The sequence below is a fragment of the Brachionichthys hirsutus genome, chromosome 1 (genome assembly GCF_040956055.1).
Source record: "Brachionichthys hirsutus isolate HB-005 chromosome 1, CSIRO-AGI_Bhir_v1, whole genome shotgun sequence".
In the NCBI taxonomy this organism is placed as follows: domain Eukaryota; kingdom Metazoa; phylum Chordata; class Actinopteri; order Lophiiformes; family Brachionichthyidae; genus Brachionichthys; species Brachionichthys hirsutus.
The window spans coordinates 2,874,931-2,899,689 of NC_090897.1; the positions used below are offsets into that span (position 1 = coordinate 2,874,931).

General features: G+C 46.3%; 3 protein-coding genes across 7 annotated transcripts; 1 reads left to right on the plus strand and 2 right to left on the minus strand.

Moving 5' to 3' along the window:
• The first annotated feature begins 220 nt into the window (after nt 1–220).
• cmtm3 (CKLF-like MARVEL transmembrane domain containing 3) lies at nt 221–3,324 on the plus strand. The gene is made up of 5 exons (XM_068741843.1): nt 221–337; nt 1,749–1,904; nt 2,021–2,116; nt 2,224–2,341; nt 2,521–3,324. The coding sequence occupies exons 1-5, from the start codon at nt 221–223 to the stop codon at nt 2,547–2,549; spliced, it is 516 nt and encodes a 171-aa protein (XP_068597944.1). The 3' UTR covers nt 2,550–3,324.
• A 330-nt stretch (nt 3,325–3,654) lies between these two features.
• On the minus strand, nt 3,655–13,376 carry cmtm4 (CKLF-like MARVEL transmembrane domain containing 4). The gene is made up of 4 exons (XM_068739735.1): nt 12,966–13,376; nt 8,020–8,196; nt 5,123–5,221; nt 3,655–5,023 (listed from the first exon to the last, which is right to left on the minus strand). Exons 1-4 carry the CDS (start codon nt 13,149–13,151, stop codon nt 4,859–4,861), a joined length of 627 nt encoding a protein of 208 aa, XP_068595836.1. The 5' UTR covers nt 13,152–13,376; the 3' UTR covers nt 3,655–4,858.
• A 790-nt stretch (nt 13,377–14,166) lies between these two features.
• Nucleotides 14,167–23,213, minus strand: dync1li2 (dynein, cytoplasmic 1, light intermediate chain 2). Of its 5 annotated transcripts, XR_011105703.1 has the most exons (13): nt 23,126–23,213; nt 22,342–22,415; nt 21,935–22,051; nt 21,627–21,857; nt 19,703–19,866; nt 18,776–18,869; nt 18,533–18,668; nt 18,273–18,444; nt 18,083–18,127; nt 17,863–17,980; nt 17,606–17,734; nt 16,867–17,034; nt 14,167–15,713 (listed from the first exon to the last, which is right to left on the minus strand). XR_011105703.1 is itself a non-coding variant. In XM_068745456.1 (12 exons), the coding sequence occupies exons 1-12, from the start codon at nt 23,209–23,211 to the stop codon at nt 16,922–16,924; spliced, it is 1,476 nt and encodes a 491-aa protein (XP_068601557.1). In that variant the 5' UTR covers nt 23,212–23,213; the 3' UTR covers nt 14,167–16,921. The 5 variants fall into 5 exon arrangements, 4 of the variants coding, with proteins under 4 accessions (XP_068601557.1, XP_068601482.1, XP_068601633.1 ...); XM_068745456.1 differs by having other exon boundaries at nt 14,167–17,034; nt 17,863–17,977; XM_068745381.1 differs by having other exon boundaries at nt 14,167–17,034; nt 17,606–17,731.
• Nucleotides 23,214–24,759: the final 1,546 nt, after the last annotated feature.

The window sequence follows — 24,759 nt, forward strand, 5'->3', positions numbered from 1 at the left end:
TCAATTTGCAGTGCAGGCTGGTGTTGTATATGCAGCTGAGAGGAAGAGGAGGAGGAGGAGGAGGAGGAGGCATCGCGTTTCACATCTGGAGCAGGCAGATGTTGCAGCCTTTCCTCACTGTCACCGTTTCCGTTTCCACCTCCACGGATCTTCTTCCTCTTCCTCTTCCTCTTCACTGAGGCCGTTACCCTGCGTGCAGCGCTGCGCGGCGGGGACAACCATGGGGGACATCGAGGCTCCCGAACCGACCCGGCCGCGCCAGACGGTCCTCCAGTCGGTCCTTCCGAGCAGAGAGTTCGCCACTTCACGGAAAGGCATGCTGCTCGTTGCTGAAGCGGTAAGAAATGACCGGAGGAAGCGCGTCTCGAACAGACGCGCCGTTACTGCGCAAACAAAAAAAAACAGTCCCGGAGACTTTTCTTTGCGGGTTTTCAGGAATACAAGTTTATTTGTTGCGTTAATGCACGCAACTAAGATTTAGATCACTCGTGAATGCGGGTCACAAGGTTTCCATTAGGAAGGGGAGGAGTTTAAAACTTCCTATAAACATGCGGGACTTGAACGCAACACACGTTGGAAATGTTTTTAATCTACTTAATTTCCAAAACTGTTATTTCCGTGTTTTCAAAAACCAAACGCATCAGCTTCCATCTCTATTCCCGGATCCAAATGGTTTTCCTCCAACCGGGAATTCCGTGGGCGGACAGATAAACGCGGGGAATGTCGCACGACCCTCAACACGCGTGTCAAACTTCCCTTTTCTCACTTTGAACACGGATGTGTTCGAGTCCCGTCTCATTAACGCGCGTCACGTTTAGCAGACCAGAGGAGCCAATCAGACATAAATAAATAGATATCACTTAAAGGTTACTTCCAGCCTCGTATATCACTGACCCCCCCCCAAAAAAAAAAAATCTGGATTTTGCAAAAGTTACATAAATTAGAGCTTCTATAAAAATTCACGTTCTTGTTGTTTCTTTTTGACACATTTGTCAGAAGGTTCCATGAAGACTTTGTTTTCCAAAAAGAATGAGAGCGCTCTGACGATGACGTCGTGGGGCGGGCTTTAAAGGGTTAAATTAATGAAGCGTCTGCTGCTACAAGCCAGGTCAAAGGTCAACAGAGCAGGTCACGGATGAAACAAGCACAGAAGTCGTAGCAGCATTTATGCAGATCTTTTGGGTTTCTTTTCAGGGGGGGGGGGGTCCTAAGCTCGGGGCAAGCTCCGGACGACTGCCTGAGACAAAGACAAGATGGCCGGGCCCGTTTGAGATTACAGTGTCTGGACATTCCTCTGCTCTGATTGGCCGCTTCCAGACAGCATCAAACGCAGGACGGTGTCGCTTCCTCGCGTCGGGATTACTCACGGAGCGTTTTAAACTCTTCTCATTACCAAAGCTTACTGTTTGTACGTGTTTACACAAGGGTGTGCGTGTGTGCGTGTGTGTGTGTGTGTGTGTGATGGGGGATGAGAGGGATTCAGGGTACAATATTGGATAAATATTGCCTTACAACAGCTGTTTCTTCATGCAGGAAAAGTGCCTCTTATATATATATATATATGCTGGATTAAAAATGTAAATGTACTGATGGCTTCAAGCAGCTCCCTTAGAAACAGATAAATACAGAAAAAGAGTGCACCCTTGAACGCCTCTTCACTGAACCACAGGGCGTAGTTTCCCTCGTAAAGCCTCTCCTCAGAACGCTTACGTCAACGGAAGCTCTCTGTCCTCCGATTGTCTCCGCAGGTCCTGTCCTTCGTGTCCTTCGTGTGTTTCGCCGCGGCGACGGCGGCGGCCTTCGTGACGGTTCCGCTGCTGGAGTTTCTGGCCGCCCTCTTCTTGCTGTTCGCCTACTCCACCAAGTTCAACGAGAGGTTTAAAGGGTTCCTCTGGCCGCTCATGGTGAGATCGGATTCCATAGCAACAAGTAATAATAATATAGGAACGTCCGTCTCGCGTTAAAAGAAGAGAAAGAAGAAGTTGAGTGTTTACTTCTGTCTTTTTCTCCCCCCTCAAAGGATTTCATGAGATGTGTGACTGCCTCCATCATCTTTTTCATCGTCTCTATAATCGCCGTATCCAAATACTCGGACGGCGCGTCCAAGGCCGCTGGGGTAAACGGGATGCTCTCGTTGTAGCCGGATCCGCCATCATTTACACGCTCCTGAATGCAACACGCTGCGTTCGCAGACTAACCGGTAAAATGTTCTCCTTCCAACAGGTGTTCGGATTCTTCGCCACCATCGCCTTCGCCTTGGATTTCTACCTGATTTTCAATGAGCTGGCCAATTTCCTAAAGGAAGGAGGGAATTCTAACGTGGAGCCGACCAGGCAGCAAGGCACGCTAAGAATTTGTTTTCTTTACCTGCAGGAATAACAATTTAAGATTAATAACACAAGAATCCTGCTCCTCACTTAAGATAGCAAAACGTTTTGTTTGAGTTTGTGAAGGTTTTTTCATTTGTGTTTTGCTCTTAACCACGCTTTTATCATTTTGGATTTCTCTTTTGTCTTCCAGAGGAGTTTTCGGATTCCGATTCAGACTGACCCCCTCCGGGATTTCATCCTTGGACACAATCAAACGAGGAACAACTTTTGCCAGAAGAAATCTGGCCGCTAAACTTCCGTTCAGATTGTTTTTTTCTTTTTTTCACAATTCCATAAAATTAAAATCACACTGATTGTTAAATGTCTTTAATGTTGAGCCAGATCTTCTGTAAATCTGTCTCACTCCTGACTTCAAAGATGATTTTTTTTAAGGAGCGCACCTTTCTTTGTCACATCCGGAGCCTTAAATCATTTTAGAATAATATGTCATCATAAACCTGATACTGAAATCATCTTTAAACTGTGAACTTGTATAATGGTTTTTTTTACAGCCTCATTCGATGCCAAGTTTGTCAACTCTAAATTGATGTTCATGATTTTTCATCCCATTTTATTTGTATTATAACAATGTTTTATCATCTTCATCCTCATCCTCGTCCTCATTAGCGCTATGAGAACAATGTGCAGCAGCAGGACGCGTTTATTGCGGGTTGGCTGGTTACAACCTCTGTCCAGTAACTCTTACATGTATTTTTGTAATGTTGTTACTCGACTTCTGTGCAGTGACAATCGTTTTGTCTTTGTATTGTTTGTGTCACAATTTTAAATCTATACAAGTAACCCGGATTTTAGTGCAAGTTTTTTGACTTTTTAACTTCTTTCGACCTGTTTGTCTAAAAGAGCACTGAAGCCGTTTACTGCATTCTGTACATTTCTAAATAACCCACCGGTATATGTGACGATTTCTTTCATTAAAAAACTATTTTTGTTTGTTTTTCTGCGTGAATAGTTCTTGCTCTACTGCTGAGAAATCAGACGCACCTGAACGCCTCACTGAATGTGACGTCGAGGGCACTTAATTGAAAACAATCGCGTGTGACGTCATCCGTCTTCGTCGTCCTGGATAATCATGTCGCCAAAATTTTTAAATAAGCCAACGAAACCACAAACCTTTGCATTTTTGAAAAATAGTAGAATTTGTGTTTACATGTAAAAATAAAATACATATCTGGAAAAAAAAAATCACAAATGATCCCTCATGGATGAAAATGGAGCACCTTTGCTGCACATTTTCTGTTGCAAAAAAAAAAAAAAAAGTCCTTCCAATTGTCAAATCATTTTATTTAAATGTTCACATCAAAGAGGTGGAAATATTTTGTCAACGCTCAAAACACAAACATTTCCACACAACAGCGATCTGGAAACCGGTGGAAAGCTTTTTAATTCTCTTTCCTATAAATAAAAGAGCTCATAACATGTTGCACCGTAGCATCAGGTTGTATAGAGAGCTGCTGCTGCTGATGGTTGATATTATCAGAGTACAACGCAACTTTTGGGGTACAAATAGACAGAAAAACACACATGATTGTCTAAAAACGTGTTGGAAAGTTGCTGCTGGTCCTCCTCTTCATCACAGGCGCCTGAAATACGACCCGGCTGTTCGGTCAGTTCAACTGAAGATCAACAGATGGCGCCAGAGAGTCGATTTCCGCCCTGCTCAAATTCAATAAGTCCAATATTCATAAAGAGCTAAAAGCACAGTGAAGGTTAAATACACGAGAGCAAAAGGGACACACCAAAAATCATTTCTTCCTTCATGTCAGGATCAAACAGGAACTTTACACACAGGAGAATTTTAGTTTTCCCCATGAATGAATGATTAGGAAGGTATTTTAAAGAAAACACAGCGTTCAGGTCGAGGCACGCAAACATTTTGGGTCGATACCCGAGATCCAGCATATACAGGCTGAGGGCACTGATCTAATGTCCTGCAAATGTGTGAAAAGAAAAAGAAAAAGATCATCTTCATACGATTGTTGCAGTTAGGATTGATCCCAGGCTTAGAATTGCTGGAGACATTTTAATAGCAGCTAATCATTAATCAATGTGTAACTTCAGCTGGAAATATATCTTTTTTTAAAAAAGGCGCTTCAGTCAGTGCAGGAAAACGTCTGCTGCTGGTCCCGTTCTTCCGGGAAGCGTCCCGTTTGTCACCACAAGCTGGTCCTCTAATGTGACTTCATTCACAGTGAAAGATAATAATAATAAAAAAAAGGAAATAAAATGATCATGTCAGAGCAGGAATTTGCGCAGCCTTTCTGGCAATCCTTGTGAAACAGATTCGAGTGTTTTCCATCCGGACCGGAGCGCTCCCGTGCGTCGCCGAAGCCGGGATGAGGAGCGTGAAACTGTCCTCCGCCCCCCCCAGAAACGCCCCTGAAACGCTCCTGAAGCGTCGAGGAGCCTCACCCGGATCTCCATCAGCTGCCCAACAGCGCGGCTTCAGCTTAGTCCGTCCGGCGGCGCTCTCAAGCGAGGTCGGGCCTCGCCTCCACCTCACCGCGAGAAGCCGTGCGAGCCCGGGTGTACTCGCTGGCCTGACCCGAGCCCTGACGGCCGCCGGCGAGGCGCCACCGCCGCACCGCCAGGAAGGTGTTCACTGCGTACACACCCGTCACCAGGAAGCCGAAGATCTGCGTACAGGAGGGAAACGGCATGTCGAACAAAGGTTGTTGGTGGAACACACACACACACACACACTCGAGTTCCGTGTCCGTGTTCTGGCTACTCACCACCGCCGCTATCTCGGCCGCCGTTTTGTGGTTGATGAAGGCCAACACAAGAGACGACAACAAGAAGAAGAAGGTGCTGGCGGCGGTGTTCACCAGGTCCTGCGAGGAAGACGCACAAAAAAAACTTTATGTCGGACTCCAGACGAGCAGCAGGGATCGCTCGATTCCTTCACACACCGTTAACGAATCAGTCGATCAATACCGAAGTCACGAGTCGATTTTAAAGCTGTATGTTTTAAATACTAATAAATAAATATGTATTTTAAAAAAGAATCCGTGTCTAAAAAGACAAAGCAATGCCTTCCTACAATATCAATCCCCACATGACGTATAGCTCTTGTATTAAGCAACATAATTGATTATAGATGAACGTAAACGTCTTCCTGGAATTTAGGTTTGAAGAGTTCTCAACAGAAGAACCCAAACCCGGTTCCCCCCCGTGTCGTCAGCAGTGCAAACAGAGCGGGGAGGGTTAATAGTGAAATAGGACTCGAGTGGCACTCGTGATCCGATGCATGACTGATCAAGGCAGACGTGGTCGGTCATGTGACCAGACATGTTGGCAGGGTGGAAGCGTCGTGCGCCGATCCTGCAGTTTAATCAGTCGCGTGGAAGCGTGCTGGTGCAGCCACTGAACACCAGTAACCTTCAGCGTGGATCTGAACACCACACACACACACACACAATACACACTTGTCCTACCCAACGGGTTCAACAGGAAGTACTGCTCGTTGTGCACAAAGGCTTTTCCAGTTTTCCCGTATTCTCGTCACGGCATCTCGTGATTCGGTCTTTCGTCACACAGAGACGTGAAAAACCTGAAATTAACTGCCGTTCCCATTTCTGGATCTCGCCACCCGCATCGAGTGTGATCGAACCCTGATGGTTTTACAATCCTCCACCTGTTGAGATTCAGCACCTGAACCGATGAGTATCTTCCTGATACTGAACTCATCTTGTAGAGGAAACATCAGGAATGAAGTCAAGAATCCTGCAATTTGAAAAAATTGAAATTGCGATTTCATTTGCTTTAAATTGCCATCAAGAATTCAAAAATATTGTTTTTTTTACTTATTTTTTTTTTTTTTTTTAATAGGCCCATTATTAAAGTAAACCAGCCATCTATTGTCTAGAACTGCCCATCCCTGCCGGGTTGTGGGCTCTATCCCATCAGAGTCAAAGCACAGAGGAGGCAGGAGAAAGCCGGAGCGCTTGGAGGAAAGCCACAACGGAACATGCAAAATCCACACGGGGATTTGAGACCTGGAAGGTTGTCGCTGCTAAGCAACAGAGATAACAATCGCACAACTGTGCTGGCGAAAGCGAACCAGGTGATCGCTACTCGTGCGGTTAAAACGAGAGCGGCTGCCAGCCGAAGTGGAATTACTTTATATCGTAGATTTGCTTAAAAGACTGAAACACGTGGCACAGATAAGATTTTAGACATCTTTAGATTAAAAAAAAAAAAAAAAAAAAAAAAATAGTTTGTAAATTCAGCACGGCAGATATTTGGCCACATCATGTCGAGCCAATATGAAGCCTCAAGTCAAACCTCAGCGAGCGGCTTTGCAACCAGGTCCCAGGACTGCAGTCATTTCAGCGTTAAAGGGTAGGAAGTGGGGGTAAGTTTTCCCCCCATCTGCACTGCCAAAGTCATCACACAGGGTGACTCAGAGGATACGGGATCACGTAGCATATAATCGCACAAGAAAAAAATAAAAACTCTCCTTCCGAGACTCTGCTGCTTTACGAAACAAGCCCAGTGAGTTTGGAAACACGGGAAGGCGGCAGCAGGATCAACAGTCGGTTAACATCCGGAAATGCGGCGAAATTCCCAGGGGAGTGACGGGAACGGCTTTGAAGTTGAGAGACAAACGCACAGCCTTCGACTGTGGAGGGGATGGGTTCGCGTGGGACGACAGTGTGGAGTCTGCGAAACCTGGGGGAAGTACGTCGTCTGTCTTTATTTGGCAGGGAAGCGGACAGGGAACGCTCCGAGTGTCGTAAAACACACAATTTACTGTCTTCCATTTCTACAAAGACAGTAACAAAACATGAAAGACTTTAACTTGGTCCCCGAACAGCAGGTCTGTAGCAACAACCTCCGCCGTGAGAGTGATGGGTAATCTGAACTTGCTTCAACACACGCTTGTGTGCAGAAACAGACGTGAGGATGAAGAATTGCTCGGTCATCGAACGCCTGGTTGAACACGAGACGAGAAAAACAGCAGAACATTGAAAGCAGAAGGTTTTTAAAAAAAGGTCTGAACTGGTTCTTGGACTGTAAAACGCTTTCTGGCGTATTGTAGAAGCCAGACACACACACACACACACACACACACACGTTGGAGACAGAGTATTGCATCAAGCCAAGGACACGGTAAAGAAATCTGCTTGGATGTGGATGTCTTAACATCCACTGTTTTACTACAACATGCATGCTGTGCGGTTTCTGGGAGCAGCGCAGAAGCCACACACACACACACACACACACACACACACACACACACACACACACGTCAAGGATTCGGCTGCAGCTTTGAACACGCCGACATGCACGTTTACACAAATGAGGCAACCAGCGTTTGGGTTCTGCTCAAGGTTTCTGCCTGTTAAAAGGGAAGTCTTTCCAAAGTGCTTGCCCTTGTGGGACAGGTCGGGCTCTATCCTTCCCCGCAGGTCTTTCCCTGCCACACCTGGAAAGTGCTTTGAGTTCTAATCTGGCTCCGTGCTGTTGCGCAGAGTTAGCATCAACATCAAACGTTTCCCTCCCGATGGGCCGAGCGTTCCACAAAATGTCATTGATGACCCTTCAAGTTAACCTTTTTAAAAACCACACAAACACTCTTCCCCACAGTGGTGTAATGATCCAGCCCCCCCCCCCCCCCCCAACCTACCGTTAGGCTCCAGTTGACATGCGCCACCTTGGTGTGCAGGTTGAGGCTGAAGATCACGAGTAGCACCCCCGTCACTACGAAGGCACTGCAGCTGACAAACTCGAAGAAGTAGACGCCTCCACAGGGAGAACACATCATGATGGTCTCTATGCAGACGAATCCAATGAGTGACAGAATCTGAAGGGAGAATCCAAAAGCACAAGACGTTCAAGAACCGGCACACTTTTTCTAGATGCACCTCATATAGGCAATTTACAGCACAAGTGAGTTTTACATAATTTACCTACAGGTTAAGTTGCTCTTAAGCATGAAGGGATCCGGAGGTCGAACCTTTAAGTGACTGGTTTTTGTTAAAGAGATTAAACTCCCAGAAGATGAAGCAACTGCCCTGTGAACAGCCTTAGAGGCAATAAAGCCCATCTCATCAGCTCTACTCTTGCACTGCTGGCACAGATGCCTCCATTCCAGCCAGCATCCATCAAGAAAACCACAGTATGGAGAGAATTCTGCTATTTAGGTGTTCTGCTGCCATCTAGACCCGGACAAAACCACACACGGGTTACCGACTGGCTCAGAGCGGCCCAGGACCCAGAGACATAACAAAAGAAACGGCGCTGCGACATTCAAAAAGGAGTCAAATTCATACTAGATCTACTATATGTGTATTAAATGCTGCTCTAAGAAGTTATAGAATAACTCGGTCCAGTTGATGCAAGCAACCTCAAGCTTGTGTGGAGGGTTAAGACTCGCAAACCAAGACGTTAACCTCTTAGAAATCATCTCCCTCCATATCGTTGTGGCAATTTAATCACGGGGGAAACCGAAGGGATCACGAGTTAAGGGAACCGACTGTGTAACTCATTTTGCGAGACAATCACATGGTCGCGGAGAATGTCAGGATTACTGACACGGAGTCAAGGAAAAGTACATGAAGAGGAACATCAGGACCACGAGGCATCGATGGATCACCTTTGAGGAACGGTTATTCCAGGTACCTGTGTAGTAGTAGTCACAGTTTATGTATATGTAAGCACGTACAAGAAAGACAATGATTTGCGAAGTACATCCCGACTGGTCCTGAAACACCCAGCTCAACTTTGGCCAATGAAAGACTGAAAATAGACTTGCAGTGAATGGGTTAATTCCCATTTCAAGTCGCTTAACTTCACCAATAGTACAGCAAAGATCCACTTTCATCCGCTAGTCTCAGAAATGGTTCCGTCGGAATAAACTTTGAATTGTTTGCGAGATTATTGTTCATTTATAGATCTAATCTGACTCCAAGTAGTTAAAGTAAAAATAAAAAAAGATTAAAGACTCACTGCCCATCCGTCCTCAACAAAGGGTCTCATTGGTAACCCCCCCCCCCGGCCTCAGCAGCTCAACAGATGGCCGCGTTTATTCCGTTCCATCAACAGATTTCAGTGTTTTTGTGTGACGGCATTATCGAGCTGTCCTTGATTTGGGACAGACCGTCTCTTTGTCCGACATTCCGGAATCTTTGCCGGAGACGTCACCGCACAGAAACACTCGAAACGTCCGTAGATAATAACGCCCGGCAGTCCCGTTACAAGTGCTACGCACACAAAGCAAAGACACAACAAAAGCAACCCGCCGGGCTGTTCCAGTTCATGCTGCTGCCAAAATCTCATTACCGCCTGCAGGTGACGGCAGCGAAGCAAACAGCTGCGGCATTTATGTCCAAAGAGACAGAAAGTCTCACTCTGTGTGGATGTGGACAGACACACCCGGTTGCCTCCGTACAGTATGGACGGGACATAAGGATTAGAGTAAACAGATACGCTCCCTCTGGCTGGGGCATTAAGGATGAGGTCATGTGTACACAGAAAGCATACCGGTACTGCTTTCTCCCAAGTCCCTGTGTAGGTGTCCGCCAGCCACGGGGGGGGGGGATTGCAAATCACCACACCTGATCATTTTGCAAGTACCGGTAATGATTTTACGTTAGCCTTCACTGCAATTGCGCACGTCTTTCTCAATCACGTCTCACATGCACCCTTAGCGTCAGGATTATGTACGTTATTAGAGGTCTTAAAGAATCCCCCTTCTGATACACCATCTGCTCCGTGGACAGGAAATTAATGGCGGCTCTGGAGACCTTGCAACATCTCATGCGTCAATCCCAGGGCTGCAAAGCCTTGCGCACAAACAATGGCGAGTATACTCCTGCAACAGCCGCCGGTCATTTACACGATGGAAAATGAGGACACAAGAAAAAAAGAAAAACAATGCATGCATGTCTCCCCAAATGCTCCCGTAGGGTTCTGTTGTCGTTGCGACTCGTACAAGCTCCAATAAGTAATGTTTTAACCAGCGGAGAATGGAGCATGCAGCGTCTCTCTCGGAGCAGGAAGTGCTCACTGACATTTGGGAGCATCTGGTAACTTCATTACAAACATTCAGAGACAGAGGGAAAAGAAAAAGCTCACTTTGTTAACCACTGGTTAGAAACAAGCCCTCGTGCACCGTCGTGAACAAACAGGGACTTTATGTGTTCAGAAACAAAACTTGGTTGGTGCACCTTCAAGACCTGCGAGGCATCGTATTGTTGTTGATGCAGGTGAGCAAGGAGAAGGAAAGAGACAAAGACGAACCGACGTCCATCGCGGTGGGCAATCCTTGGTCAGGTTACATCCCGATAAGCGTAGTTTCCGATGGATACAAGAAGTCCGACCTTTCATCGCCGGTGCTTCGGTGTCAAACACCTGGTTTTGTGCCCACAGACAAATTTATCATTAATCTTGGGACTGTGCGGGGCAAAGTTCAGAGCGGTTTCTAACTCGCACCAAACTGCACACAAGGCCAGGGCGTGGAGGAAACATTTAGCAACCGTAAAAGAAACCACAGACTATGCCAGCAGGGTTTGCACGACACCGTCCACTCAGGTTTGAGTGATGACTGTCAAAACTGCCCGACTCCTGTTAAACCAGTATTTAAGCTAACAGAACGCTCTGAGAAGGCGTCAGTTGACGCTGTTCATTACTTCTGCTAAAAGATGATACTTTAAAACGGCAGGACTCCAGTTCTCCCGGCCACAGAATAACTTTCCATCGACACAGGGATTCAAGGAATAGACACGGCACGACTTCCTGGCGTAGCGTTTCCAGACTTGGTAGAAACATCAGGTCCCTGAACACCATCACGTCAAGCGGTCGGCTCTGGACTATTGCATTAATGAAGATCGTTATGCATTCAGCTGGCGCAGAGTTCAGCAGTAAAATAAATTCACTCCCTGCACCTTCGCAAGCCTCCTCTTAGACACTGAACGTAAACTTGGATGACTTTCAACAGTCTCCGTCCTTGTCGGTGAACGAGATACGACTTCCTCAACGTGGAAAGTCATTATCAGCGCCGAGCAAGTCGTTCAGGCAAACATAAACTTAAGATGGGAGATAAGCGCAGGCACACTCGCTACTGTATCGTAGCTGTATTTTAGCCCTCCGAGGCTGAATCCAAAAGAACCGGACTTCTGTTTTGGGGTTCTGAAGACCCCTTTCCGGCTGTAAAACAGACAGCCAAGTCGCTTCAGATTCAACCTTCAAGAACCACGATGAGCTGGAAGGGTGAGGATCTACACCTACAAACTGTTTTTTACTTTGACTATGTCATTTTTATTTTGTGTTCCATTTCATTATCAGATATTTGTATTTTTTTTATTTGAATTGGCGTTCAATGATAGTTTTTCTTTAGTTTTTCGTCCAGGTTTCATCATTTGAGAACCCAAGCTCCTCAACTTGATGACTAAATGTTTAGGTTCCGTGATGTCATTGATATCTGCACAAAGCATTGAAAGATTTTAAGCGACCGACTTGAAAGACTAAGTCTGTAATGAGTGGAATTCCTACGATTCAGAAGGTCAAATTATAATTTAAAATGAATGGGTCTTCATAATTTAATCACGAGGTCCGGCACCGGTGTGATTTCACACATGAATAAAGATCACAACATGTGATCCTTATTACGTTATTATTTTTAATCTATTCGGATGAATGGACACGAACCCTCGTGGTTACCGCCCACTTCCTCCCACGCTGGTGACAGATGGAAACTTCCCCGACTTTCCACAGAGATAAACAGAGGTTTGCGCAACAAGACCAGGACGACTTCCTAGCCTCCCACTAAGAACCAGTATGAGGGTCAAAAAACTGCTTTAAGGCGTTTGAAAAGTGAAGCAGAGATGAGCGGAACTCGGCCGGACTATCTAACCGTTTGGAATTTCAGTTTGCTTGTCCCGTCCATAAACTTTAAGGGTAATTGCTGGTTTCCTCCGCGTCATCGTTACTCCTGTTGTGGACAATCCCCACCGCTTGTGTTGGAGGTCGCCTTTTGTTCTTTGCTGCGGTTTGCCACTGCAATAAAAGAAATCGCAGGGGCCCTTTGAACACAACAAGGACTCAAAATGTGGTCTGGCAAACCGATGATGATCAAGTCTGATCGGATCACGAGACAGTCTTGTCCTGTTTTACTGGAGCAAAAACCTGATAATCCAGGTCCGGAATATTTCTAGGGTTATATCTTGGGGGAAAGCATGGTGTGTTAGTCGTTTCAGCTTAAAAAAAAAAAAAAAAAAAAGTTACTATGCTAGTAAAATCTGACATTAAAGTTAAAGCAAGCTCCAGTAGTTTGGAGGGATGGAAAAAAGCACAATTTCTTCTAATCTTCAAAGGCAAAGCTTTACCGGTAATGAAAGCGCTGAAGTTTGGACCCCCTGCTGCGACTTCAATGTACAACAGGGTCCAACATTCAAGGTTCATGGAAGGGGGGGGGCTCCAAGCCCAGACACGCCCCCTGCCCAGCACCGTTAGGGGTGCAGCCCAGACCAGGATCTGGACCTGGACCATCACGTCTATTAACCAGCGTGAAATGAAGTGTCCCCTGAAAGCGTGACTTTACGCGCGACGTTTTCACCAAGCAGCAAAACTCACCACTTCAACCACCTTCAGAATCCCGAAGTGCGACTTCAGGTACTTCCCGTCGCACCTCACCCCGCCCCAGAGGGTCCTCGCGTGGACGGGCTCGGTGGTGGGCTGGTAGGGGCTGCTGGCCCCGGAGATCATGGACGTGTTGGAGGCCTCGCCGTCGAAGCCCTCCGGCTCCTCGGTGGTCCTCATGACGCCGCCGCCGCCTACGGGAGGCGCTGGACTCTTAGCCTAAAACAACCCCCCCCCCGCTGGGACGCGTGAACCGGAGCCGACGGAACCACCTGGATCCACCTCGCGGCGCAGGTTCCGTCTCATAAAGCAACACTTTGGTTCCACGCAGGCTGGAAGTGGACCGGGAAAACAAACCGGAGCGTCCCACACGACGAACGGCGCCGCTCGCCGAGGGAAGTCCCCCCCCGCCTGCTAACAATGTGGCGGCTCGTTAAATAATGCCCCCCCCCACACCGGGTCCGTCTAACTCGCCTCCGTTACCGAATAACAGCCAGCCATTGCGGCCCCGGAAGAGCCGAGACGGAACGTTACCAATCCCGGTTGTGAGCTGTTCTCTCCGGCAGCCCTGCGGCGAGGCGGCCCGTCCGCTCTAGGATGCGGGGGCCAGCGTGTCTCCGCCCCCCCCCCCCCCGGAGGCTGCGCGTTCTCGTGCGGGCCGATTGTATTCCTAAACAGCCCGAATCCAACCGGAAGCACGCAGACAGAACTTCCGCATTATTTTCTGGCCTCTTGTTCTTTTTTTTTTCTCCTCACCGGCTGGTCGTTTCTCACGGTCGATATACCGGAAGTCAAATTCTGGAAACATTCCCTTAATCTCCAGAGGACGAGTGGCCACATGTGATTATTCTATTATAATCTGTAAAAGTTCAAATGTAAAAATAAATAAATGTGTAAATAATTATCTAGAGTTGTTTTGCTGCGTTTTGGACCCCAACAACTTGGAGAAATGGCGGGATAGTTTGTAAATATCTTTTCCGCCACAAATAACTGAGATGTGACAGAAAAGAAACTCCATCTTGGACTTTTATCAGATTTCATACCACCAGGATAAATAAACCTCAGTCAGAGATAAGTCTTATTTTGAAAGTAACTGCGCCAACCTCTGCGGTGCTGCCCTCTGGTGGAAGGAAGGTGGTACTTAACATGAACTGGGATACATCAAATTTATTGCATATAAAGAGACAAAGAAGTATCAAGTTGTAAATCTTGCTTTATTGAAGCCAGGGGTCTGATAAACATTTTCCCTATCTTTGCCGGCATAAGAAGCTAGAGTCCGCATGGCAGCTTAGAGGCTACAGAATTACGTTAAAAGTCATACAATCAAACTTCAGAATTAATTCAGGACATGAAAATGCAGCCAGCCATGTGCTTACAGTGTCCTGATATCCTGAATACGAAAGGGACCGGAAGCAGAAGCTCATATCGATGCAGACTGTAGTGGTCAAAGGCAATTCAGTTAGGATTTGGAGAACAAACATCCGAATATAAAAGCTACAACTGTTCAGAGATGTGGGGAAAGACACGTATTCAAAAAGGATGAGTGCAACGTTGAAACCAGCAGCATGAGAACACTTCATCGCACTTGGCTAAATGTGAAATTTCAACAAGCGTGGCCTATGAAGAAATTAATCGAGTCAGGCTGATGCAATTATTTCCCCCCTGCGAAAAAAAAAAGTGTCTGTGGAGGCTGTAAACACAAGGCAGAGGACGAGTCATGCATAAGGATATATATGGAAACTCATTTGGTTTAGCTACTTCAAGCCGTCCTAAAAACATTCTTCTCAAAAGTTCTAATGACAATGATTCTTATAGGTCTGATATAAACGTCTAATACTACCAGGAAAAAAGGCGTTATTCCACATTTTACCACCGGGGGCAACATCCTAAAAAACTTAAGCAGCAAATGCAAATAAAGTTGTGCTGTACTGTGCAAGGTTAAGTTCCAGGTTCGTTACTGTAAAACAACAAAAAGGCAAAGGAAATGCACGGATTCTGCATCTTGCCGTCGGGACGACACGAGTGTCCGAGGAAAAGTGCATTTCCATACGAGGCGGTTCTGCTCCCGGACGCTTAAACTGGACTTCCGCTTCAGCAACGGCTCCTCGGGAGAACCGTCCACCGCAGTCAAAAAATGAAAGGAACAAAAAAAAAAAACACTAACAACTCTATTTTTGATCAAGACTAAATTCAGAGCAACCGTGAAGCATCACTGAAAACAAAATGCATAGACTTTACACCAATATGGTTTTATGGTTATTCGTTTAAAGAGCGTAATAATTGTTAATCCTTAACAATAGACCGAGTTTAGGGATTCCTAATCATAATCTGCTGTACAAACATGTTTTACATTGACGACTGACATCCCGGATACGGTTGAGTGAATGAAGGCATTTCTACCATTTCAGGAAAGAGTGATAAATATGCGTCTTTGGTTCCTTGTCCCAATTCACTCCCGTCTTCCCTTTTTAAATCTTCTTATTCTGCCATCATAGCAAATAACCGACCTGAACGATTGCTGTTAATTCACTGAACGCTACTGACGCACACGATCCATACCCTCAAACGGGGCCCTACGTAGAGACTCAAGGGGAGTGCTCGCTTCATTTCGATCGGACTGCGGCCGCTTTTGCTTCGGCGCAGTGAGAAAGTTAATTTGAAGCATTCCCATGAAGGCGGGGCGCGCAGCTGGCAAGCAGTTGGCTGCGTATCGAAGGCAAAGGTTGCAATTGTAAATGGGCACTGAAAAAGAGAACAAAGATACATGACTGCTCTTCTCGGGGAGGGGGGAGCGAGGGGGGGGGGGGTTGCTTCCACAGCGCTTTGTGTAGAAACTAGGAATGTTTCACTAACGTGAAGTACAGAGAGGAATGAAAACAAAAGTTTGAAACCGGTGCTGGGAGACACTGAAGGATATCGTCTCTCATTTTGTTCACACCACAACAAATCACGGCGCCTCCTTTGGCTGCAGCGTGGAGTGATTTCAACCGCGAGTGTTCTTCAGATCCGCGCCGTCCGGCGGTTTCTCTCTACCGTCAGCAGCCTTTACAGTTTTGTACGAAAGCATTCAATCCATTGCTCGAATGAATACGATATCAACCGGACCACATAATTCTGACTCATGAAAAAGAACAGACCACAGGCTTATCGTACATTAATAATAATAATAATTAAAAAAAATGTTTAAAAAAAGTAAAACAAAAATAAATTATTTGGACGACAAGAAATGGACAGAAACCTACTCAGTGACGCTACAGTGCATTTCCTCTTACGTAGACACAAATGGGTGACTGCGCGAGGCACTTAGGAGTAATAGTAGGAAAGATGCCGCCCAAGCCCGTCCCAAAACGTACACAGCTGTAGCTAAAGGGTTTCCATAGCAACCACTACGCCTATCTAATCACAACCGGTCTGGCTTACTCAAAGAAGCCGTTTCCAAAATTTTGAGGAGGTTAATTTTATACAATATCGAACTAAACCTGAATAGATTTTTTTTTTTTTTACTACTATTTACATAATCCTTGGAGATGATGAGGGCGAACGATTTGAAGCGCTATCAGATGTCGTATTGGCGTCGCCACATCAGGGGCGTGGTTACAGATGAATAAACGGTGCACGAAATCAACCAAAAAGAAGGCGCTTCGTACGGCCCGGAGCCCAGCACATCAGGCAGGTTCTCAAAATTAGAGTTACAATGGAGGAGAGGACAGAAATAAAGCCAAGCTGTCAGCGTTTATCGTCTCACGAAGAAGCCGTCCTCTCTTCCCGCCTCACTAGAAGCGCCAAAATATCGGAAAATTCATTTTTGGCAAAAAAAAAAAAAAAAAAAAACACCCTGTGTGCGCCGACTGATACGGACATTGGGAATTTGGTCTGTTTTTTAATGCTCACATACGTATGAATTTTTCCAGAGTAGTAAATGCAGCGGACGATGCAGCTGTATGTTGCCTTCACGCTTCGTTCTCTGTCGGCGGCGGTATGTTGTTCGTCGAAACCACGGAGTCCTGTTTGCGAGTCATCCTGTCCAGCTCGGCCTGGACGTCAGTCAAACCCGGCTTCTGCCCTTGGGGAAAAAAGACAGGAGACAAAGTCCAGAGTAATCTCCTGTAGTGTCTGTGTGTAAGAAACAAGGTTGATGATGGGGGGAGGGGGGTCAGCTGGTGATGCAGTCCCATGCTGGAGATTGGCAGCCACAACTAAACATGCAGAAATAATCATCGGTGAGACACACGACAGGCAAATGAGGTGGAGCTGAAAATGAGAACTGCCGCCCGCCATGCAGCACAGCCGAGGAAAACGGGTCAGCGCATTAGCCGAGCCGGAGAGCGGCGGGACATGACGTGGCGTGAGTGGCAGCGGGCCACGCATGGATGGGGGTGGGTTGTCAGAGGAAGAAGGCGTTAACTTTTCTTTTTCTCCCGTTTAACCTTCTCTTTCAGACTGCAGAGATAAAACGGTCTACGCTACGGCGTCCCGTCAGCAGCGGTTCTCTCTGCTCTGGTCTAAAGGGACTGGCCGCTCCAGCAACTCAAGCACAAGTCTGAGTGTTTTCATAGAAGGACAACCACTCGCCTGTGAAGAAGGTCTAAGAGCAGAAAGACGGGACATGAAAAGGCACCGGAATGAGGTCCTACCTGTTTTCTTGGCCGACCCTTGCACTCCGGCGCCGACTGCTCCACTTCCTGGGCTCCCTGGGGAGCCGGTCTTTTTACTCAACAGACTGTTGAAGAAGTTAGCCAGCACTCCCTCGTTGGCAGCCCCTGCTGAGGGAGAAACGGATTCACTTGTACAGACACATAACCCCCCTTTAATGGCATAATGATTGAGAAAAGTCAAATATTTCGGCTCCAGGGGGGGCCGACACAGAAGAGCAGAACACTCGGCGCTTTACCTTTCAGGTTGGGGTCGGGTTTTTTAACAGCGGTGATCGGCGAGCCACCGGTGACGGAGGGCTGGCCGGCGCGACCTGCGGGCCGGGGAGACCCCGAGGCCGTCCGCCCCGGAGACTCCTGCAACGCACGTTAGCACGCAGTTAGCACGCAGATCCAGACAGCGGTCAGAGAACAGGTAGCGCAGTTTAGCTAAAGCTCGAGCTAACTTCAGACACTTACCGTCGATCCTCTCGTCAGGGCGGCTGGCTGCTTTGCTAGCAAAGACTGTCGGTGAAAAAAGAGACGCGCAGTTTATCGGATTTGGTGGGAAAACTACCTTCAAAATGTTTAAACATTTGTATTTGGAAATCTTCCAGACATACAGTAGGTCAAATAAGAGCAGAGAGTTCCCCAGAAAAGGTCACGCTACCTGCTGCTTCATCAGGAAGACCTGCTCGTCCTCCGCGTTAATCTCTTTGTCGTGAACCAGCTTTCGTACTGGAGGCTTTGTGACAAACTCCTCAAATGGATCTTCAGGTCTGACTGTTGTGAAGTTTTCATGCAAAATTGAGATTTTCTTCTCGTTATCCCATCCTGACGGTCTGGAAGAAGGGACCAAAGACATCGGCAAGTATTTACTTGGAATAAAAGCTAAATTAGGACTTTGTTTGTGTGTCGTTAAATCCTTACATGAACACGGCGTCCTTCTCCACCACTAAGGCAGGTGCGGTGAACTGGAAGTCATACATCTTGTGTGTTATATATTTGTAAAGCAGATCCAGGTTCTTCTCCTCTTTCACTGAAGTATAAATCAGCCCGGCGCCATCTGTTTGGTTCCGTTAAGGCAGCAAATCCTCCGGGTAAACTGACCGATTAACGATCATCAATAAATACCAAATGACAGAAGTATGGCCTTTTCTGTTTGAAGGATACACTGTAAGGAGAATCGCCTGATGTGTGACTGGATGAAGTCAAAGTGCTCCTCTCTGTAGTCGTGCTCCTTCTCTAGCACAGTGATGGCGTCACACTGGGGAACAAACGATAAAAAAGGCAATGATATAAATAGATTAATAGACTCACAGAATTAGAATCAAGCTTTCACTGCTCTCTGCACAGTTCCTGATGAGATGATACGGGACAGGAAGTATTGTTACCAAGATTAGAACACACAAAAACAAGATATTATCTTGATTTGGTTCATTTATTGCTACGATAAAGGGATAAGTGTCGTTTCCTTCAGGATGAGGCCTAGATTTCAGTCACAGGCATCTTGTGAAGCTCTGCTGATGGTCGCTTTGTTTTTTTTATTCCCGGAGGGTTAAGAATCCAGCAGAACGACAGCTTTTTATGCCTCACAAAGCGTAACATCACCAACGCACTGCATGTAAAATGTTTGGGGAGAACGGAAAGGCTGGCGGCGCAGGGTCCATTCCGGTCATGGGTGGGAACCAGAGGGAACTGACAGGGACGGTGGTTGGGAAGGACTCGAAACAGGCTTCTAGTGCTTTTTCACGTTACGCAGCTGCAGGAAGGAGCGTACAGGGAGTTTACACCCATCCGCAGTCACAGCGTTAGCCTGGTGGAGGGCGGAGGGCGGAGGGCGCGTTCCACATATGGTTTGTAGGAAGAGATTGAAATTTTCATTTCAACAGAAGCGGAACACATCAATTTTTGGGAATCCCCTAAAAGCCAACAAGGACAAAAAAAAAATAAGAGCACAGAGTGTCTGCTAATGGAGGGAGGACATCCCAACTGAGTCACATGATCCCTTGGGCTCATTCCCGAGTACAGCATGTTTTTAACATTATTTTTGGGGGCTTTTTTTGTTTTGTTTTATAAAACAGCTGAAAAGAGACGTACCTTTGTGCAGACTATTAGCACCGGAATTCCCAGGTTGTGTGTGAGTGTGTTTTCCCCGAGCGGCAGCACAACGGCCTCGTCTTCTCCGGCTGCTGCGGCCCGTCTCTGGGGGGAGGACGGAGTGGCGTCTTCGGGTTCTGCGTACTCCTGAAACGCTTTTACCACTGGCGGAGCAAAAAACAAAGCAAAACAGACAAATTCAGACGTACAGTAAACATCAGGAAGTATAAAATCACAGCTTTTACCGTTCAATAACAAAAAGCCAAGCCGCCTTTTCTGTTAGAACCAAGTATTTCTGCACTTCTAACATTATATTAGTCTATTTATAGAATTAGAGCCAAATCAACATCGACTCAAAAACAAATTCAATAATTTCCAAAATTGTCAACTAAAGCCTTTTAAAAAGTAATATTTTTACTGTGGTTTAAGCCATTTGCTCTGTGAGACGCACGCATCTGTGAATTTAACAGCCACACGTCCATCAGCTGTTAGCTTTTCACGCTACGTTTCTAGACCTCAGACAAGAAAAAAAAAAAAAGCTGGAGACGCTGCAGCCTTCACTTAAAGATGAACTACAACCCGTACTTTCTGCCAACTTCCTGCTTGTCAATATTATTCAAATTGATTAGATCTATGATCTAATAAATCATTCATCTTTAGTCACTAAATCTTAGCCACTCTGACCCTCCATTGTCCAAGAAATTTCTTCTCGATTTTGCACCAGCCCATAAGAATATTGAAAATCGGGGGACTTTTTAAACTGTTGAAATTTGAGGCATAAACCATATTTGAACAGCCAACATTTATTCTGGCAAGATTCATTTAAGTGAAAACTAAAACATGGCAGCTGCTGAGTCAGGGAAAACCACCCGCCAGGCGAGATGTTGGGTGGAACGATCGCCTTAAGACACAAAGTGAAAGAGAGACTTTGTCCCCTGAGACATGTCTCAGTACACATTTTACAAATTAAATATCCATTAAACCGAGATACTGATCATTTTAAATGATGAGAAAAGGCCAACATTGTTCATTTAGGGCCTTTCTAAATTCAGCATTTTCCTGGAAAGCAACAATAAATAATGCTGCTGCAGATGCTGCGGGATCAAAAGAAGCACCGAGAATGATTTTTATAGTAGCACTGAAGTCTCAGGTTTCGGTACGCGTGTTGCTATTGCAAGACAAACCCAATTTTTCCAACAGTCTTTAACTCTTTACTACTTCATGTAGCTCAAGATAAATCCAGTCAGATGATCATTTCCTTTAAGTGATGTGAAGCATGAAGACATTAAAAGGCCTCGTCTGTCCCACAGGAGTCCCTGATATGGTTCTGTTTTTAATGTGTCGTCCTCCGATTCAGTTACAGCACAGCCGGAGTCAGAACGTCTGGTCCGTGGACTGTTCTCAAACCTCCTCATTTGACTTCCCCTCCTTGCCACTGGAAAAGCAACCATGATGCAACAGGCCTGCAAGACTCCCTGGACAAAAGCCACAAACACACACTTCGGATCTGCCTGTCTCTCTCGCGCACACAAACACGAGATGGTGGAAGATGATTTATCTGGACGACATACCACGATTTAAATGGAACGCTGGCCATGTGACATTGAGCGGAAAGAATGCTCGAGCCCTCCTCTGTTAGATATAAGAAGCTTCTTACTGTGTTGAAGAAATCAATTGTGTTCCATTAAAACCACTACCAGGTTTATCTTGCATGATAACCTAGAAACATCAGCGACAGTGAGCAATGCTACACAGACCTAGCCTTCAATGCTAAATGGTGACCACCTCTCCTTTTTTACCAGAAGCCATTGTGGAAATCGTCTGGCACTCGTGAGGTAAAACACCCCCCCCCCCCCCCCAAACATGAGTTTCAATAATAACCATGTGACTAACACGTGGGTGGATGAAGCCAAACATTACTTACTCATCTGCTCCATTCCTCTCATGTCCTCGGGTGGGATCTTGAGCTTGTCCACATGGTCACGGAGAACGCTGGCCCACTTCTGCAGGGACTCCATGATGGTCCAGGGCCGCGACATATCCGCGACAAACACAGCTAAACAGTCGCGCAATGACTGAGCCGAAACAGCGAACTTTAGCAGGCCTTTGTGGTACAGGTCTCCGTCCAGGATCCACACATTACAGCGGGTCAGGTCTGCGAAAGAAAACCAAAGACGCATATTAAATACAAGCGATGCGATTATCAACAGTAGGTAAAGTAGGGAAACTCACCGTCTCTGTCTTCATCATGGACATTTAAGTACAGATACTCCAGTCCCCTCCCTCTCTTGTTGTGATCACTTCCTTGAAGTTTGGCCATAAGTGTCGTTTTACCCGATCCATCCTCACCTGCAAAATACTTTTCACATTAGTACACACCTTTAATTGCAATAACAGTTGTAACATTGTTCAATAATTCCTTTTTACATGTTCCCGCCATCTTTTAGACTGCACCGTTCTCGCAAAAATGTGGTCGGCATTTCTCCCAATCTTGGAAGGCCAAACCTCAAAGGTATAGAGTATTGTTTGAAAAGTCAAAAGAGATCTTAACGTGAAGTCACACCTTTGTGCGACACGACTCCCCTCAAGAGTAACCATCAAAAATACATTTCAAAAGCATAGTTTTAAATAACACTTACCGAATACAAGGATGTTTTTTCCTGATGGCAACTTTGAACTCGATCTGGTTGAAACTTCACTCAGTATTGAAGACCTAGATGGAACAAATAAAAGTACACATTGAAAAGCACAGATCTAGCCAGACAGTGAATGACCATTCGGTACCCAAACAACTATTCCCATGCTAGCATCGCTTTAACAAAGATAATGAGAGAAAAGAGGAATCTACCGCTACACTTCGCCTTGTAATGCGTCCTCTACAGCCGGAAAATATCAGGAAACGTCCATCTCTGCTGGCCAGCAAGTTGGGGATAACAGCTAATGTTGTGAATCCATTCATAAAAAACCCCAAAACAGCACGACCCCTTCTGAAACGCGATGTTTTGTTAGCTCGCGGTCCTGTCAAAATTGTTAGCTTGTTGTATACTTCAAAAAGCAGCTAACGTCAAATTGGATTTAACTAATATTTAAAAAACATGGACAATTTATATGAATGTAAGTCTCAAAAGTTGCGTCCTCAATTCAATATTTGTATTTTATTTTAGTAAAACTACCTAAAGGTAACCTGCAGTGTCGCTAATCGGTTGGTCGAGTTAGCATAGCCGACGTTAGCTTTCCTAAGTAAGTTAACGTTAGCGCATTGAACGCCCAGTTCCAGTGCATGCTAATGTTTGGTGCTATTCTAGCCGGGCCGGTGTCCGGTTGAGGGATACCGGCAGTGACGAGGCAGATACGCCACGGTTGTTCTTTTAACGGAAGCGTAACGCCAGCAGTTGAGTCCGTTACAAGCGCCGCGGAACTCGCCAAAGATTTTGTCCTTCCTCGTCTTCGTTGTTATTGTCGTTCGCCCCAGCTGCGCCCGGGAGCCGTTTCTCCAGAACGGGAGCCATCTTCTCTTTCAAAACCACAAAGGCATTAAGGCAAGGCCCTGCTACTCTGACGTCACTAGCGCCGCCCTACTTCCAACGAGACAAGGGTGCGTTACATTCATATACCGCGACGTCGCGCCGGAACACAGGACGCGTTTCTGCGCATCCGGCGTTTGTTTATGACAGTTCCTTATTACCACAAAAATAAAAGTATACATATTAAACATTTACAAGGTGGCGATGGTGCTCCACGTTTGACTGTTCAAGTAGTTAAAATGTCGATGAAATACTTGTGGTGGGCTATTCCCAGACTGTCATCAGGCGAGACGTTATTAGAAGTTAGTAGCAGCCTAGCAACCTAGCAGCTAAGCTATCAGCAAAAGTGGAACAAACGCCCCCTTTCAATTAGAAAAGACGGAGCGTTCTGATTGGATAGGGCCTGGAGGGGGCGGGAGTACGCCGCCGATTGGTTTGGCATGCTTCTGAATGTGCTTGATGCGGTTATGTGTGGATGTGGGTGTTTAAAAAAAACACAAACAAAAACGAGGTTGTGTGGATTCAATTATATTTTTCTAAGCGTAGGGGTAAGGTTTAAAAAAAAAAAAAAACGCCCTGCTACGTGTGTACATGGCCGAAAGGGGGAAGCAAATCACAAAATAATTGATTTCAGCCTGCAGGTTTATGCACCGACACTGGAGAGCGGTAGAGGAGGGGTTTCAGATTGGGAGGGTATAGATTGCAGACGGGCGGCCGGATAGTGAGCAGGACCGAGGGCTCTGCTGCGCAGCTCCACCACAATTACCCGGACCGCACCTCGGAGCAGGGGCGGAATCTGCAGCTGTCACTCGACAGGGTTCCCTTCGCTATCACACCCAGCCAAGAGGTGGAAAGGAAAAGAAACCTCAGTGGTCATTCCATCGAGATACAGGTTGGACATTTTTTTTTATCCTCCTCACTGCCTTATTCTCAATGGCACCATTTCTGGGACGTGCGTTCTGGTGCGCATGATGTTGGTGGAGGCACAAAAGCAGAGGATAAGAGATGCTGCATTCATCTCTTCCGGTCTTTGGCTTTATGATCTTCTTTCTTCTTGTTGGCGTAAATGTGTTCGTTGCAAGACTGGCAAAGTGAAAAATAGAAAATAGTCTCTCTTTCCCTTCTGTTCTTTGTGGTCGGATTTGGTTTTAGTGCGTTTTCTTCGACAGAAGCTGGTTTCCAATAAGCCTGTGTGATTTTTTAAAAAAGGGGGGGAAGCGCAAAACAAAAGTTAAGAAGTTGTGACACGTTATTGTGGTGAATTCCCCCCCCCCCCCCCCCCCTCGTGCGATGGCGTAAATGGGACATTTTCAAACGCCCGTGAACAAAAAAAAAAGGGGGCAGAGCGGCTGAGATGAGAAGAGACGGGGGGGGGGATGGAGAGAGACCGAGACCCCATCTCGAGCTTTTGTCACTGGCGTGTTCGTGGGTTCCGTACAGGATAGTTTCCTGCGTAATATGCGCCGGCTGCAGAGCCAAAGGGCTGATTTCGTAGTCCTTTATGATCTTCTTCTCGTCTGCTCACCAGATTAC

Coding starts and splice junctions, on each gene's coding strand:
- cmtm3 (XM_068741843.1), top strand. CDS start 221: ATGGGGGACATCGAGGCTCCCGAACCGACCCGGCCGCGCCAGACGGTC. Junction 338..1,748: donor TGCTGCTCGTTGCTGAAGCG/GTAAGAAATGAC, acceptor TTGTCTCCGCAG/GTCCTGTCCTTCGTGTCCTT. Junction 2,342..2,520: donor GGAGCCGACCAGGCAGCAAG/GCACGCTAAGAA, acceptor TTTGTCTTCCAG/AGGAGTTTTCGGATTCCGAT.
- cmtm4 (XM_068739735.1), bottom strand. CDS start 13,151: ATGAGGACCACCGAGGAGCCGGAGGGCTTCGACGGCGAGGCCTCCAAC. Junction 8,197..12,965: donor TTCTGAAGGTGGTTGAAGTG/GTGAGTTTTGCT, acceptor TTCTCCCTTCAG/ATTCTGTCACTCATTGGATT. Junction 5,024..5,122: donor CGGCCGAGATAGCGGCGGTG/GTGAGTAGCCAG, acceptor TCCTGTACGCAG/ATCTTCGGCTTCCTGGTGAC.
- dync1li2 (XM_068745268.1), bottom strand. CDS start 23,211: ATGGCTCCCGTTCTGGAGAAACGGCTCCCGGGCGCAGCTGGGGCGAAC. Junction 19,867..21,626: donor GAGAGGAATGGAGCAGATGA/GTAAGTAATGTT, acceptor TTGCTCCGCCAG/TGGTAAAAGCGTTTCAGGAG. Junction 17,981..18,082: donor CCCTGACGAGAGGATCGACG/GTAAGTGTCTGA, acceptor CGTGCGTTGCAG/GAGTCTCCGGGGCGGACGGC.